The sequence below is a fragment of the Mercurialis annua genome, linkage group LG4 (genome assembly GCF_937616625.2).
Source record: "Mercurialis annua linkage group LG4, ddMerAnnu1.2, whole genome shotgun sequence".
In the NCBI taxonomy this organism is placed as follows: domain Eukaryota; kingdom Viridiplantae; phylum Streptophyta; class Magnoliopsida; order Malpighiales; family Euphorbiaceae; genus Mercurialis; species Mercurialis annua.
The window spans coordinates 36,233,931-36,250,560 of NC_065573.1; the positions used below are offsets into that span (position 1 = coordinate 36,233,931).

The 16,630-nt window shown below is 31.0% G+C and overlaps 1 protein-coding gene and 1 long non-coding RNA gene across 4 annotated transcripts; both read left to right on the forward strand.

Moving 5' to 3' along the window:
• The first annotated feature begins 134 nt into the window (after positions 1–134).
• On the forward strand, positions 135–2,192 carry LOC126678807 (uncharacterized). The gene is made up of 3 exons (XR_007640729.2): positions 135–517; positions 651–709; positions 1,827–2,192. It is a non-coding gene; the product is annotated as an uncharacterized LOC126678807 (long non-coding RNA).
• Positions 2,193–5,588: 3,396 nt separating this feature from the next.
• Positions 5,589–16,224, forward strand: LOC126676130 (uncharacterized). 3 transcript variants are annotated; one of them, XR_007640237.2, is made up of 10 exons: positions 5,589–5,851; positions 6,445–7,008; positions 7,200–8,549; positions 8,703–9,039; positions 9,187–9,442; positions 9,536–9,752; positions 10,186–10,550; positions 10,955–11,089; positions 11,902–11,989; positions 16,026–16,224. XR_007640237.2 is itself a non-coding variant. In XM_050370259.2 (9 exons), the coding sequence occupies exons 1-9, from the start codon at positions 5,759–5,761 to the stop codon at positions 11,921–11,923; spliced, it is 3,339 nt and encodes a 1,112-aa protein (XP_050226216.1). In that variant the 5' UTR covers positions 5,589–5,758; the 3' UTR covers positions 11,924–12,186. The 3 variants fall into 3 exon arrangements, 1 of the variants encoding a protein (XP_050226216.1); XR_008790635.1 differs by lacking the exon at positions 16,026–16,224 and adding an exon at positions 13,625–13,846; XM_050370259.2 differs by lacking the exon at positions 16,026–16,224 and having other exon boundaries at positions 11,902–12,186.
• Positions 16,225–16,630: the final 406 nt, after the last annotated feature.

The following is a 16,630-nucleotide window of genomic DNA, read 5'->3' on the forward strand; positions in this document are numbered from 1 at the left end:
TCTAATTTAAGATTTTGGACTGTAGTATAATTTTTAATAATTTTACTTTTATTTAAAATTAAGTGTCTTTTTCATAAGACCTATTGAATTACTTCCAATTTAGTATATTTATTTATAAAACAGATCAAAACTAATTATATTCGGTTAAAGTTTTTTACAATTTTGAAAAAAAAAACTGGCATTTTCTTTAGGAACCAAAATTTGGCCAAAAAAGAGAATCAAATTGCGCATGAAATATACTTTGATGAGAAACATCATCTACAAGAATCACAATAAAAAGAATAAGTTTCCTTCTTCTTTAAAGCTTAATTCTATTTGAATCTCACCACATTTTTTTTTGTAATTTAACCTAATTTCAGAGAGAGAGGGAGGGAGGGAGAGAAAAGGCTGCCGCCATCGCCACTGCCCTCGCTGCCGCAATCTCTCGCCAACGCCCCTCCCATCTCTGTCGCCACCCGTTGCTGCCTCCCCGCCCCTTGCTACGGCAACCATCGCTACCGTCCTGCTCCTTGCTCAGGTTTTCTGAATTTGACCTAATATTATTCAGCAGTCTTAAGTTTATATTTCAATTATATTCGTTAGGTTTCTCTTCTTTCTCGTTTCTTCCAAAACCAAAATTGAAGCACTAAGCTGAACTCTTCGTGTTACAGAAGAAGGATAAGAGCAATTGATCTTAATTTCTTCGGTTCAGCTGATTCTATACCTAGGAGTAAGTTGTTTCTATTAATTTTCTTCTCTCTTAATTGTTTTTCATTTTGAAATGTAACTTAATTTGTTTTTTCGATTTTAAAATGTAACCTGAAATGTTTTAGTTTTCTTCATAAGTTTGAGATCATTATCAAAGTATCAGCTAGGCTAGCTTCTATGATTTATTGAATTGTGCTCATGTTTGATCTGAAGACTGGAACATTAGTTATACTGAAACAATTAAGTTTTCAATTGAATAAGATGGTCTTCACTCATCACTATTAATTAATACCTCGAATAACCATATTGTATTTGTAATCTTTTTCTTGTAGCATTTGATTTAAGGTAGATGCAGCATAAAAAGTAAAAAAAACAAGTTTGACAAATGATTCTTAATATTGTTGTGCTGATGCTTGAAGTAGGATAGGCACACTTGTGCTAATTTCTGCCTTCTTATCCAGTTTAGTTGTTTAGATATTATTGGACAAAAGAGATGTAAATGAATCTTAACTCTGTGCTAAGTAATTGGTTTTAGTAACTACGAGTTTTGCAAATACATGATTTGAATCAAAAGAATTGAATTGAATTCTTATGTTTCTAGGCTATTTAAGTTATACTTAAACTGGTAAGGAATATGATTGATTGATTTTTGTTCTTTATCGTAGGTACGAGTCTGAAATTGGAGATGCTATTCTAGAGAGAGTTATTAGGGTAATTTAATTTCTTCCTTTTCGCTCTTACTGGATTGGAACATTGATTTGGTTATGTTATGTCTTGTTTGCTTAATCATTGCTTAATTATTAAACGATGTGTAGTGGTTAAGAATCTCATATGAGAAGTGGTAAAGAAGTGTCTATTCAGAAGAAGTTATCATATACAATTCTCCTTTTGCTCAGGTTGGTATGGCCTTACTTCATTTTCTTTATCTATCACTTGTTCGAAAGAATGATCTAGTATTAAGAAAGGCTCATGTTTTTCTGAACATGTGTTGTTTTGTTAACTTGGTCAATGTTAAAAGGGCAGTTGTTCTTTTATTAAGTGTTGTTTGTCTTATATTATCAAGAGTTTGTTTGTCCTAATGTTTTGATTTTAATGGAGTCGCGAGAATATAAACTCGGAGTTGTGGTACGCCTGTGCAGGTCCACTTGTTTCTTTGCCTTATGGTGGCAGTCTTGTGTATTGGTTTCCTTTAAGGACACAGTGAACAGGTTTGCCACATTCCTTTCTAGTGTCAGTACTTTTTAAGAAGCCTTTTATTTGTATGGTATCCAAGTTATTCAATATTTTAACATTTTAAGAAGCCAGCTGCCTTGTGTTTTCTATGTGGAAAAATTTAAGAACCATGAACTTTTTCAAGCATGAGTATTCTAAATAGAATAGTCTCCAATTTGAAACTCTGGCTAATTGGCATCAATTTAGTTATAATAAACTTCTGATATTTGTATGCTATCGTGTCTCAGTTGATAAATATGAGTGTTTATTCTTATCTTATATGATTTAATAAGGAAAAATGTCGTTTGTACATTATGAAAAATGTCGTTTGTACAAGATAGCTACTATCTTGAATCATTGTATTATGCAAGAAAACACAAGGTGATGTTAAATTAATGTCAAATCTTCAATTTCATGAGAAGATACATTTTTTATATAGAATAATGAAGCTAAAATTGCTTTTCTTTTTATTGCAGAGAAATCGGTTTCCCCTTTATATGGGTTGGGGCTCTTTTCATAAGAAAGTGCAAAAACAACATTGGCTCATCCTTATTTCGATAGGGAAGGTCCGCTAGCTTTATCTTTCATGCAGAAGCCGAGGATGCAATACTTTCGAGCGAGGCAACAAGATCGAATTTTTAATTTTAGCGAACATTTTCTGTTTCTAATTTTAGGGAATATTTTTTGTTTTTTATTTTATGTTCCTAATTTTAGCAAATATTAAATTGTTGCCTAGAAGGAATATATAAATTATATATAAGATTTATTTAAATTTTTATACAAAATAAATTACATTGTTGCCTTTTCTATATAATTTTTTGCTAGAAGTTTTAGTCAAATCATTGCATAATAGTATAATAGTGTTGCATAAAGAACAACACAAATTGTTGCCTTAAAAAAAACCGTTGTCTAAAATGCAATACGAAACTGTTACAAAAGATGTTTGAAACTGTTGTTTAAAGTTTTAGTCAAACCATTGCGAATAGTATATATAAGTGTTGCATAAAGTACTATATAAACCGTTGCCTTATAAAAAGGGCTGTTGCCTAAACTACATTAATTCAACTGTTACAGAAGATGTTTAAAACCGCTGTCTTTACTATCAATTGCAACGGTTTTATTTCTATTACTATAGATTTAAAAACCTGTTGCAATAGCTATTAAAACCTATTGCAGCGGCCGCAAATGTAGCTGATTTAAAACCGTTGCAGTAGACTTACGGCAACAGTTTTTGTACATTAAGCAACAGTTATCCACTGTTGCCGAAAGCGACTTATGTGGTAGTGTTATAATACATTTTTTTATTGACCAAATAATATAAAATTAATAAATATATTGATGTTTAGTTATATAATGCTATATTTAATACTTAATTAATATTTTGTTTTGTTAAAGTAGTTTGTATATTCCTAATAGATTTTTTTTAACTTTTAGTTTGTTTCCATTATAAATTTTCCAAATCAATCAGAAAATTGCAACATAACAACTATATAGTCAGCTGAGATTATGTGTATTAATTCATGAAGCCCTTGGTTGGCTAAAGGGCACTTCGAATATTGTTGTTGACTCAGACACGAGAGATGTGATTTTGGAGTTAAGGAAGCGAATTTGTTCATTGAAGATTTGGATTTAGCGAAACAATTTAATAATTTATTTTTTTAACCTTAAGATGATCAGTTAAATGAAAGATAAGTTTGTACACTAAGTTTAAGATTAAGGATAAATGCGAATACCAAATTCATAATTTAATCAATAAGCTATAATTTATATAGTATAAGCGATAAGTAACAAATTGCTAAGTTGTAAGATTCAATTTCTCGCACAAGCGTACCTTCTCTCCAATTTTATATATATATAGAGAGATTTTAAATTTACTTTATTAAAACAAATTTATAAGTGTGTTAATTTATTAAGATATATTTATGTAAATATATGAGAAAATAAGATTTTTTGGAACAATTATGATATTAATAAAAAAAGTAAAAAGAATATTAAATTTGAATTTGAATTTTTTGTAAATACAAAAAATAAAAATGTACTTGTAAATTAGAAAACACATGAACCAACAATAGAGATCCACAATTCAAGTAATTTTTGACATTATTATACTAAAGAAAACTAATATTAAAGAATGGGTATTTTGTAAATAAAAAAAAAATTGAATCTTTATTGATAAACCCGAACTTCAGAATAACACAATGAACCGAGCCGTATGGAATCCGCTCGTCAGAGCGAATTCAAGGACTCGTCCAAATTTAGCGGTGACTCGCCATGACTAAACACACTACTCAAGAGAATTCGTCCGAATCTTCAGAAAAGCTGTATTCCATAAGATTCGGTAAATTTCAAAATCGCATTCAAAGCGCGTCGCCAACATATACGATTGCATGATATAAAGATCATAGAAAACCAGATTTTATGGAATCAATTCAAAACACATTTTTATATGGGAAGACAATCCTATTTAAACATTCCAAATAGAATTTTTAATTGTTGAATAAAAATATTTTTTTTATTTAAATTCATACAACTAAATGAGATTTTTTTTACTCCAACTTTAAAAAGTATTCATCGTGCTTACTATATAAAGAACATGAGCAACAATTACATTTGATACTCCTTTAAACTCAAGGACATTGTGAGCGCAAATTTAAGAAGAAAAAAAAAATAGTATATCTAATAGATAGAAATGAAAGAAAAAGAGAGAGAAGAGAGTGAGATTTTTGTGTCGAATAAAAATAAAAGAGAATGAATAGTAAATATGAAAGCCCTAACTAATAGGAATCATTGTTACAATTAAAATTTTAATTTAGATAGATAAAGAAATTATAAAACACGGCTCGAAAAGGTGAAGTTAATTTTGAAAAGTAAAATATTATATAAATAATCCCTAAAATAAATACTTCGCCCCTATTATTAAAAAGGCTTAATCACAAAAAAAACCCCGCCTTTTAGCCCCTTTTTAAATGCACCCTGACGTTGAAATTTTATCAATTGCACTCTAATTCGCACTTTTGGTTTTCAATTCCACCCTCAAGTACTAAATTGATGTTTTTTATTTGAAAAAAGTTTAAATAAGTCATCAATTTTTAACTTTTTATGTGAAAAAGAGTTCAAACGAATACTTTATAAGGGGTTTTATGAATTTTTTCCGAGTGAAAAAAGTCCAATTTGATTTGATGGTGGAATTGAAACCAAAGGTGTGAATTAGGGTGCAACTGACAAAATTGCAACGTCAGGGTGCAACTGAAAAGGAACTAAAAGATGAGGGTCTTTTTGGTGATTAAGCCTATTAAAAACCATATAATCAGTTCTTAAACAACTTTTGAAAATCTCAAAAATCCCAATTTGATCAATTTTGTTGGATTCTAACTGGTTTAATCAAACGAGTATACGCAACTCGAAATCTTTACTCAATTCAATTTTAAAATAGTTTCACTTATAGAAACAAAATAGCAAAATGTGATAAAGTTATAGGGCCAATTATGAATTTTGCCCACAATACACATTTTGGAAGAAAATTTGAATGGATTTATTTCCATTTGTTTGCCGCACATTTATTTTCCGTTCTAAACCATGATCGTCAGTCCCCTCTACAGTTAAATATCAAAACTAAAAATTTAATATAATTTCTTGATTCTCAAAAAACTAAAAACTCTTCTAAAAAAAAAACTAAAAAACTAAAAAATTGATTTTATAAAAGGAAACCACACAAAAGTTGGTTTCCTCTGCTTCCCTTAGTTCATATATATTTCTTTTTCACCAAGTTTTTTCATCTCTTTGCTGTTAAACCCACAATTATTTTTATCTGGGTTAAAGATTCTACCTTGGCTTAAGTTCTGTTTGAGTGAGTGAAGTAATGGAGTGGACTTACAAAGGAAAAAGTCTCATAGAATTGGTTTTTTCTTGGTCTCTTCAAGATGTTCTTGATCAGCGCCTTTTTGAAGACAAGGTTTTGTTTTTGTCTCTCTTTTTACTTACCTTTCTTGATATTTAGTCAGTCTTTCATGCCTTTATTTGTAATTTTGCCTGCTGTTTTATTTTGGGTTTCTTGTGTGATGCATTGTCAAGCTATTTAGTATCACATTGATGCTTTTTAATGTAGAAAATCCTCATCAACATGGGCCCTGTTGACAGATTCTCATGTTTTTTATGGGTTACTACTGTAACTGAAAATGTTGTAGTTTCTCAGTTTTGTTTCATGTTCTTCATACAGTTAACCTAGGTAGCACAGACATGGAAACGGGACACTTGGACACGAAACCGTGTTATTTTAAGGTTTCGTATGTAAAAAATGAAGTTTCGTTTCTGAAATGTGTGACCTTTCCGAAAAGGGACACGTCGATTGGATGAAGTGTCCGTGCTACCTACCGGTTAACTGTTGATTAGTGACATTGATTCACAAGAAGTGACTCATGAACTTCACACAAGATGTTACTGATGAAAAAGTTTACTTAGACATTTACTATTACTCGTTTTTTTTGTACTTGCTTCTTGTTTCTCTTGTAGATGCATTTTTTGTAGCTTATGAAAGTTAATTTACAGGTTAGGCGAATCCCAAAGACCTTCTCTTCGGTATCTCATTATATGTACTCGTTTATTTTCCCACTTATTGAAGAAACCCGTTCTGAAATGAATTCAAAGCTGACTATGGTGTCCTTGGCACCGGCATGTGAAATACTATCCATTGAGCCTTTGCGCAATCTTAAAGCTTCGGATGGTTTGATCTACAATGTCGTGCTGGAAAATAAGATTGGTGCTGAAGAGGAGGTGGAAATGTATGAACCTGAGCCGGGAGATCTTATTGCCTTTGCAGATGTAAGGCCAGAAGGCGTTGATGATTTGGACAAGCCTAAAGGATCTTATTTAATTGCCTTAGTTCAAAGGATAAAAGGTAGGTTCGAAAATGGAGATTATCATGTACAAATTAAAGCATCAAGGCCCATTAAATGTGAAGAAGGTATGCAAGAAGTTAAGAGAAGTAAAAGTCTCTTTGCAGTTTATCTTTTTAACATGATGACAAATATTCGGATATGGAAAGCACTGAACTCAAAACAGAATCAGGGGAATATGAATATCATAATGCAATTGCTGCAGACTGATTCTTCTGTAAGATTTTGCTTCCATGATACTTCATTTCTATATATGCAGACATCTTCTTATTAATGTATTAATTCTTCGAATTACAACACTAATGTTTTCTCTATCTTCATTTGTTTTCTTTTTGTGCTTTATTTCGCATGCCATTGTAGAATGAATATACTTATATGAGTTTTCTTTCTTACCTCTAAATCGTATAGGCAATGGAAAATTGTGCTCTCTGTTTCTCTCAAGAAAAATACACGGTTGATATATCAGCTTTAGGTGCAGCAATTCGTTCTTTTGATCTAAATGAATCTCAAGAAGAAGCAGTTTTAAGCTGCATAGCTATGAGGGAATGCTATCATCAGAATAAAGTCAAACTAATATGGGGTCCTCCCGGGACTGGGAAAACAAAGACAGTGGCTTCATTGCTGTTTGCACTTTTGAAAAGGAAATGTAAGACGCTTACCTGTGCCCCAACTAATGTGGCCATATTAGAAGTCACAACACGACTCATGAGTTTGGTAATGCCTTCACTTGAGTATCAAACTTATGGTCTCGGAGATATAGTTTTATATGGGAATGGTGAGAGGATGAAGATCGATAATCGTGATGACCTTCTTGATGTTTTCCTTGACTATCGTGCTCATGTTCTTGCCACGTGTTTGGCACCTATGTCTGGGTGGAATCATTATTTAGAATTGATGATATGCTTGCTTGAAAACCCTGATAAGCTTTACTGGGAATACTTGAAAACCCAAGAAGAGACAGATGACAAGGAAGATGAAAAATTTGAGGAGCAGGAGAAAGGAAATCTGGGACATGAGAAGCTTAGAAGTAATGAAGAGAAGGAGGAGGGTAAGAATTCCCATAACACTAGAACCCAGAACAATAATTTTTGGAGAAGGATAATATCCCAAACTTTAGAGGAGAACAAGAAGAAATGGAAGGAGGAGTTGCAATCTAGGAAGGAATGCCAACATAATCATTACAAGACAGCAGAAAAATTGACATTCAATGAGTTTTTGAAGAATAAATTTCTTAGCTGTTTAGACCAGATGAAGATGCATATATTGAACATGTATACTCACTTGCCAACTTCTGTACTTCCAAAAAGAATTGTAAAAAGGATGGTCGAATCCGTTGAGCTGCTTGAACTTCTGGAAAATTTGTTATCTGCTAGTAATGAAGGTTTTAAACAAGCCTTAGGTATATCTGAGGATGATACAATGACAGTTTGCGCCTTTACTGAGCAGTCTAAACTGAGTGTAACTGCAAAGGATTGTCTCGAAGTGCTGAAATGGCTTCATGATGCTTTTGTTCTTCGAGATCTTGTGAATTCTGACATCAAAAGTTTCTGTTTGAGAAATGCTAGGCTGATTTTTTGTACTGCTTCAAGCTCTTTTCATCTGCACAAAGAAGACATATCACGACTCGAAATGCTAATTATTGATGAAGCTGCGCAGCTTAAAGAGAGCGAGTCAACTGTTCCTCTACTACTTCCAGGTATCAAGCATGTTGTTCTCATAGGGGATGAGCGCCAGTTGCCTGCAATTGTCAGAAGCAAGGTCTTAATTAATATTGTTTATTTCTCTCTCTTTCTCGTCGTTCCTTTGTTTCTTTTGTATGTGTTGTTTGTTGTGGTAGGGTTGGGGGAGTTTTGGTTTGTGTGCTTCTGAGATGAATAATTAAATTAAATTTTTTAGGTTGCATCATTTTAGGTCTCTAAAGGAGCTGAATTTGGTAGAAGTTTATATCAAAGGCTGGTATTGTTGGGATACAAAAGGCATCTCCTCAATGTGCAGTACAGAATGCATCCATCAATAAGCTTGTTCCCTAATATCGAGTTCTATGGAGAAGTCATTATCGATGCTACAACTGTTAAAGAAACAAGCCACAACAAGATTTTTCTTCCAGGGAAAATGTATGGCACTTACTCTTTTATGAATGTGGCTTGTGGACATGATGAATTTGATGGGAGGCACAGGCACAGCCACAGCATGAAAAATGTGGTTGAGGTAGCTGTTGTTTCTAAACTAGTTGAAAAACTTTTTAAAGGTACTTTTGCAGCTGTGATGGATATACATTTTGTATCTGCATACATATCTTCATGTGTTGATGCATATTTTGAACAAACATGTTTGCATAATTTTTCGTTGTTGGATTCTCTGGATCAGCTATGATGACTTCCTTATTTCTTTACAGAATCAGCTGCTAGAAAGCAGAAACTTAGTGTCGGCGTTATAGCACCTTACAAAGCTCAAGTTTTTGCAATCCAGGAAAAATTTGGAAAAACATTTGATACTGACAGTGGATTCTCTGTGAGCGTGAGCTCAATTGAGGGGTTTCAAGGTGGTGAGAAAGATATCATAATAATATCAACTGTCAGATGTAACTCTATGGGTTTGGTGGGATTCCTTTCTGATCCTCAGAGAACAAATGTGGCTTTGACCAGAGCAAGGTTTTTCTTCTTTTAAAGTCTCACGATGCCTTGATTATATGTTTTATATATTTCGTAATTGAAGGTAAAAGGTCATGCTCTTTCTTCATGTAGGCATTGCCTTTGGATAGTCGGAAATGGAGCAACATTAGATAACAGTGGTTCTGTTTGGAAGAGATTAATTGATGATGCCAAGGCCCGGGAATGTTTTCATAATGCTGATGAGGATGAGAGCTTGGTTCAGGCTATCACTGTTGCCTTGGTTGAGGCTAACCAACTTGACGAGTTGCTTAATATGGATTCAATACTATTTAGAAATGCTAGGTGGAAGGTATGCTGATTGATTTTTTGTCAACTTCTCCTTGTGATGCTAATTTCTCCTTTTTTCATTCCTGGCCTTAGAATTTGAAGTATATGTTTTTGTTGTTCTTTTATTCCATTTGCTTTCAATTCAATCTTTTAGAAGCCATACAATTGCTTGAGTGATTTTTCATTTCTTTCTAAAGTAAATACCTACACCTTCATAAAAAAATTCTGATGCCTTCCAATGGAATCAGATTTACAGTTCAGAACTGAGCTTCCCTGTGGCATAGCTCAGGTTGGTTCAGATTATTTGGTTGCAGAACATCAAAGTGTAGGATGTTGATAGTAGCCCTAAGATTCTTTTCGGTTGATGAAACTAGACTTTATTTTGTTCCTTCTATATCATCATTCATATGTCAAATTTAAAAATCATGCTTACAACTGAATTTTTAATTTTGCAGGTTCTTTTTGATGAGCATTTTTTGAAGTCCATTGCAAAAATCAAGAGTACTTCGGTCTGTACTGCGGTGCTCTCAATTTTAAGTAAGCTTTCAAGTGGCTGGCGTCAGCCTCACAACTATAGAGATCTCTGTGTTACAAATGTGGTTTCTTCTCAATTGCTGGAGCATTACAAGGTTGAAATGTCGCTCTATCTTGTCTGGACTGTTGACATTCTGAAAGAAAATAAGTCTGGTGTCCAAGTTCTGAGGGTTTGGGATATTTTGCCTGCTGCTGGTATACTAAATTTGGCAGAATATGTTGCTGTCTTATATAAAGATTATTCGGCAGATGAAATGGAGCTGTGCAAAGTCAGACAAATGGAAGGGTATGCAAATGTCATCTCATCCCATTGATTTTCTTCCACTTCTGACTTTTCAATCCGTTCATCTATATGTATTATGAACTTTCCTGGTTTATGATGTAAAATCATTTATTAAGATACATAATTTACAGAGCATGGCAACAACGCAAAAGAAATTGATCTGTTTATCTGGAAAAATTGCAATACGGTTACTTATTATGTCAGATTGCCGTAATTTTCTCTTCTACTTCCGTCTCAGATTCTGAAATTTTGAGTGCTTTTTTATCCCCTGGATACAGTCAACCTCATTATGCAGTACACTGTCACCTTTCATCGTAGCCTTCTGAGTTTTAAAAGTGCACTGCCTTTTTTCTTTAGTTTATTCGAAGTTCATCTCCAGAAATTTATAGTTTGTCCTTATGCTACAGGAATTCACATGTTCCATGGACGTGGTCTATTAATTCAAATAACCTATTGAAAGATGATGGCATTGGGTTATTGTCTCTTCGGTTTGCTTTACTCAGTCTGATGGATCATTGTGAAGCATCAGCTAGTTGTGACAGGTTAGTATCTGGCTTAGGCAATACACAGTTTTTGGGCATTCTTTGTTATGTAATGTCATCATGTAGATGTTTAAATATGAATCTTATCTTTGTTGTGTATAAAATTAAGTAGCACAATGCATGATGACTTTACACATGGGGTATGTTTGGTTCATGGAATGGAATAATATGGAATAGAATAGCTATTCCATAAGGAACGGAATCGTCATTCTTTATTTTTTTGAGAGGAGTACGTATTGTACAAAATCATGGAATTGTAATTTCATGAAATAACTATTCCATGAACCAAAACATAGCTATTCCATTTCGCACCTATTCCATGAACCAAACATAGCCATGGCGTATTTCAACAATTTGGAAACAATCAGTCACAGAAGTATTAGGAAGTGATTTTTCTTGCCTGATAAGAAATCTGTGTTTTTGGAAGCATGTCATGATACTTTATATCATCTTGTTGTGAACCAAATCGAAATTTAAATTTTTTATAAACCGAACCAAACCAGTCAGCTCAATTGGTTTTTTATTCCGTTCAATTTCAGTTTGGTTTGTACAAAAAGTGAACCGAACCAAAACAATTTTTTTTTATAATTTCAAAGCGAATTAAACCAAACTTGTTGGTTTGGTTTGATTATTTGGTAATCGGTTTGATTTTTGCACACCCTTAAACAAATGGATAAGTTGGAAAATCACATAAGACAAAGTTTAACGCATTAGATCAAACAATTATGCCTATAGTTTTAGGAGCACATTAATATTGGTTTTTGAGGCATCTAAAGCAATTTATCCTTATAATTGATATTTTGTTGATTTAGTGATCATATGGAGTCTGATTGAAGCCTGGAACTGATTGAAGATTGGAAGTATGATAGAACTCGCTTAGCAAACTAGATTTTGGGAAAGGTAAAGTTAGCCTTCTCACGGTTAAATGAAAATATCACGCAATTTCAGAAATAAATGTTCATTTTGTTGTATGGAAAAGTATCCAACACAACTGTTGCGCCATGCCATTTGTGTAATAGACTAATTATACCTTAGTCATGTAGAAAAATAAATGATAAAAAAGATAAGAAATAATTAAAAGATTTTTTTATCATAAATACTCATTAGCTTGTTGTATAATAATGAAGTGACGCAACGGTTGTATAAAATAAATACCCTCTATGTATTTATGTGCTAAGAAGTCCAAAGCTCTGCGACATATCTAAAAGTTTTCTCAGTGATGTCTCTAGTTATGTATATTGGGGTGTACATTCGGTCGGCTTGGTTACGGAACTGATCAAAATGCAAGAACCAATTTCTTTTTAATTTTAGAAATCGAACTGAAAAAAATTGATCAGGTTTCTAGTTTTTTTTTTTCTCGATATATTATAATATACAACAAAATTTGCATAAATATAGTGAATAAAGAGACTAAATAGATAACATGGTTTGGTACCTTTCTTGAGGTTTTGGATTCGATTCCAAGAATGTGTATTAGTATTAATTGAGCTTTTAAAAGTTTACAAGTGAATTTGAACACTTTTAATTATACTAGTTTCGCATTACGTGCTATGCACGTGGCTCGTAACGTAACTCGTCAATGAACATATTAGTAAATTTATTATAATTATATCAATTTTTTATTTATAATTAATATTAAATTAGTTAAGAATTTTTGTAAAAGTAAATATAATATATTCGGTTATTAAATTTTTTCCATACTGAATTTATTCTTCTTTTGGTTTTATAATAACCATAATAACCATAATAACCATAATTAACTTAATTTTATTAATAATATCTTCAAAAATAATAAGATAGAAATTTAAATAATACTATATTGATCAAATACAGTATTTTAATTTTGTAGTTCAATCAAACTAAAAGATAGGTATTCCTACTAATTTGGAGACAATTTAGTTAATTTTTACATACTAAAAACTAAATTGGAGATAATTTAGTTACCTATTCTAATTAGAACTTTAATTACAATAGTGATTAATTAAATAATTAATTAGTGAATGACTATAAAACCTTTATTTATTAGTAAACTGAAAAGGATTATTCAGTAAATTTGCCTGTCCCCCCCCCATCCGTGCTTTTATATATAGTACTAGTTTTTCGCCACGTGCTACGCACGTGAGCGGCATTTACATGACCCGTTATGTATTTAAGAATAATTAAAATATTAAATAAAATAGTGTCGATAGTGAATTATTATGGATTATTTTTTATTCATATGTATGCTGTGCACGTGCGTGATAATTATATGACCCGTTGTTTATTTACTAAATATAATATTTTAATAATTATTCTATGGTCGACCATTTTTTTTAACTAAATTATAGAATTTGTTTATTATCTTCATTGTTCTATTTTTTATCATACTCCTAATCATGGTAATAGAAGACCAAGCTTCGTAATGGGATTCACATGCTTGATTTGAAATGATCCAAGCGAAGAAGCTAAACCACACTCCCCATAATTTACCAAAATGCTGTCTTTACTTGTACCAGTTTTTAAAACCAACCATTGCTTATCCTTTTATATGCTCAGATCTAGCCCGGGCTGAGATTCAGAGGTGGAGGTGTTCCGGCGTGGGGGCTTACCTGAGGTTTATTAAACTGTTGAAAGGTTTGCAGAGCAAAGTGTTCCGGTAACCCTATTTATAAAATTTTAAAAGAGTCATGTTAACTTAATAATTCTTATTAAAATTATCTGCTATGCTAATTAGACTTCTACTTTACTCAGAATTAAACTTCTATTAATTTTATATTTATTTTAAAAAATATAATTATTTATTTTATTAGAATTAGAGTTGTACTTAAGTTCGTAATTTTTTTAATTATTGAAACCTAATAGCGTAATTTTGCCTGTCCCCCCCCCCCCCCCCCCTCTTCCCACATATAAGATAGTTACTAGTTTTTCACCACGTGCTACGCACGTGAGCGACATTTATGTGACCCGTTGTGCATGTTAAATATTAATTAAATTATTAAATATACTACTTAAGTTTTAAATACATTATTTTATTTGTGACCTGTTATATATATTAAATATTAATTAAATTATTAAATATACTATTTAAGTTTTAAATACACTATTTTTATTTACATAGAAACTGTAGCACGTGACTGTTATTTGTATGACCCGTTATATATATTATAATTAATTAATAAATTATAATTTTAATTTAATCAGTTGATCGTAATTTAATAACTAAAAGGGTAGAGAATACACACCACTTGAGCAATAGCTTCTTCAGTAACTTTGTCTCCAACTTTCATCTAATATTTTTTTCTAAACAAACTACATATTATCAAATTAAATAATCCAAATTAGCAGAAAAAGGCACAAAATAAAATATCCATCAGAATGACATTATGACACTAACAAGCAAGTAAAACAATCATATCATAATTATTACATCTAGTTATTTTAGCCTATATAATTAAATGATCCTTCGTAGTTAGTTTAGCCCTAGTCGATGACCGTATTTTTATAGCTCTCATCATCTTTTTAAAAATAGTTGACTCAATATGTTAAGAAACCGTTCATGTAATTTTCGTTATTATTAATGAATATTTTAGTCATTGAAAAAAAGAACAATCATACCACTTGGTGCTATAAATTAATTTTTCAAATAAATATTTCTAAATTAAAATAAAATCAAATAGCAAAGTATATTATTTAACACAAAAATTAAACAAATATATAACAGAAAGCATAAAAGAGAATTTGGAAGTCACGGATGAAAGATTAGTCATTAGTCATTACACAAATATAATATTTGTATGATCCGGTATATATTTTAAAAATCTATTGAACTATTCAATATAATATTTTAATTTTTAATAAATTATTTTTATTTAAATTAAAATTATAACACGTGAATGATATTTATATGACACATTATATATTAAATATTAACAAAAATATTAGATACAATGTTTCAATTATCAATAAATTATTATTAATTAATTATACCAATATAGAAACATTTAGATAAATCAAAAAGAAAACATCAATTACTGTTTCTTCGAAGAATGGGCACTGTTGCAACAAAATAGAAATTATTTATTCTTTTGATACAATCATATGAATCATACCCTATCTATGATAGTAGGTTTTATCGTAAAAGAAATAAAATTTGAAAACTACTTTTTTTCCCTTATCTACAAACTTGTATCTTTTTTACTACTATTAAATGTTAAGACTATTATTTAGTCTGAACATTTTTATTTATATTATTCTATTAAAATTATACCCTGCTATGTATATGAGCGATATTTATATGATCCGTTGTATGTATTATATATTAGTTTCTTTATTAAATTAAATATTTAAGTTTTTAGTAATTGTTATAATTCTTTTTATTAAAATTACTTATAGCACATGCTTAATATTTACATGATCCAATATTAACAAAAACGTAGTTGAATACTATAAGTATGAAACCTAATGTTGTATACTTGATTACTCCTATTAAGACTAAATTTTTTTTATTATTAAATCTAAAATTCCTATTATATAAAATTCTTTCTGTGAGGAAGAGCCATTGTCGCAACCAAACAATAGAATATGTGTCTCTTTATGATACTACTTATATATGCTGTATGGGGAAAAAGTAAATTTTAAAATTAAATTTTTCTTTCTTATCTGCAATTGAAAATAGTTTCCTACTATTATACTATTATCTAATCATAGCTATAATTTGTATGTGTATATTCGGCATTTGATTACTCCTAATTTGATTATTCCTATTGAAATTACAATTCTCATTACATTTATTATTTAATATAAATTGTACCTAGTTTTGTAAATATTTTAATTATTGAAGGCTAATATAGTAATTTTGATTGTCCCCCCCTTTCCCACATATAAGATAGTTATAGATAGATAGATAATTAAAACATTTCGGTCGGTAGGTTTTATATGTAATTCTCTTTGGATGCAGGAGCTTCAGTACATTGTAGATTCAGCACATGGAAACAAAATACTATCAAACTGCTTGCCTCTGACTTCAGGGCTCTTATAACGAACTCCTAACCTTCATTTTGTTCAGTACACCTCCTAATTTTTGGGGTCTAAAAAAAGCCTAACCCCGTTTACTATTGTTGATGTATCACTTTAAAAAAAAATCCGTCCCATATTCTATTTTGTAATGTCTCATTTAAAAAAAATTATTTTTATTTTTGATATTTTTTTTACTGAATTTATTTTTATTTTTTTAATCATCTTAAAAGAACTCTGAAAAATTTCACAATCATTAATAGGGATAAAACATGAAAAAACAAAAATAATTATTGTTTTCTTGATCTATGTAAAGTCAAATGAGACTTCTAAAGATGGAGTACATATAACTTCACATCATTTGACATTTCATCAAAATACCATAAAAGTTCAAAATACCTAAAATATCATTATAATTTAATTAAATAAATAATAAAAATTCCTAAATCAATCGAATAAAAAATTAACTCTGACCACCTCGGACACCCCCACTACTCCGACCATCTTCACTTTCACTTCTCTGGGTTAATCCCTGGGAGGAGGGCAATC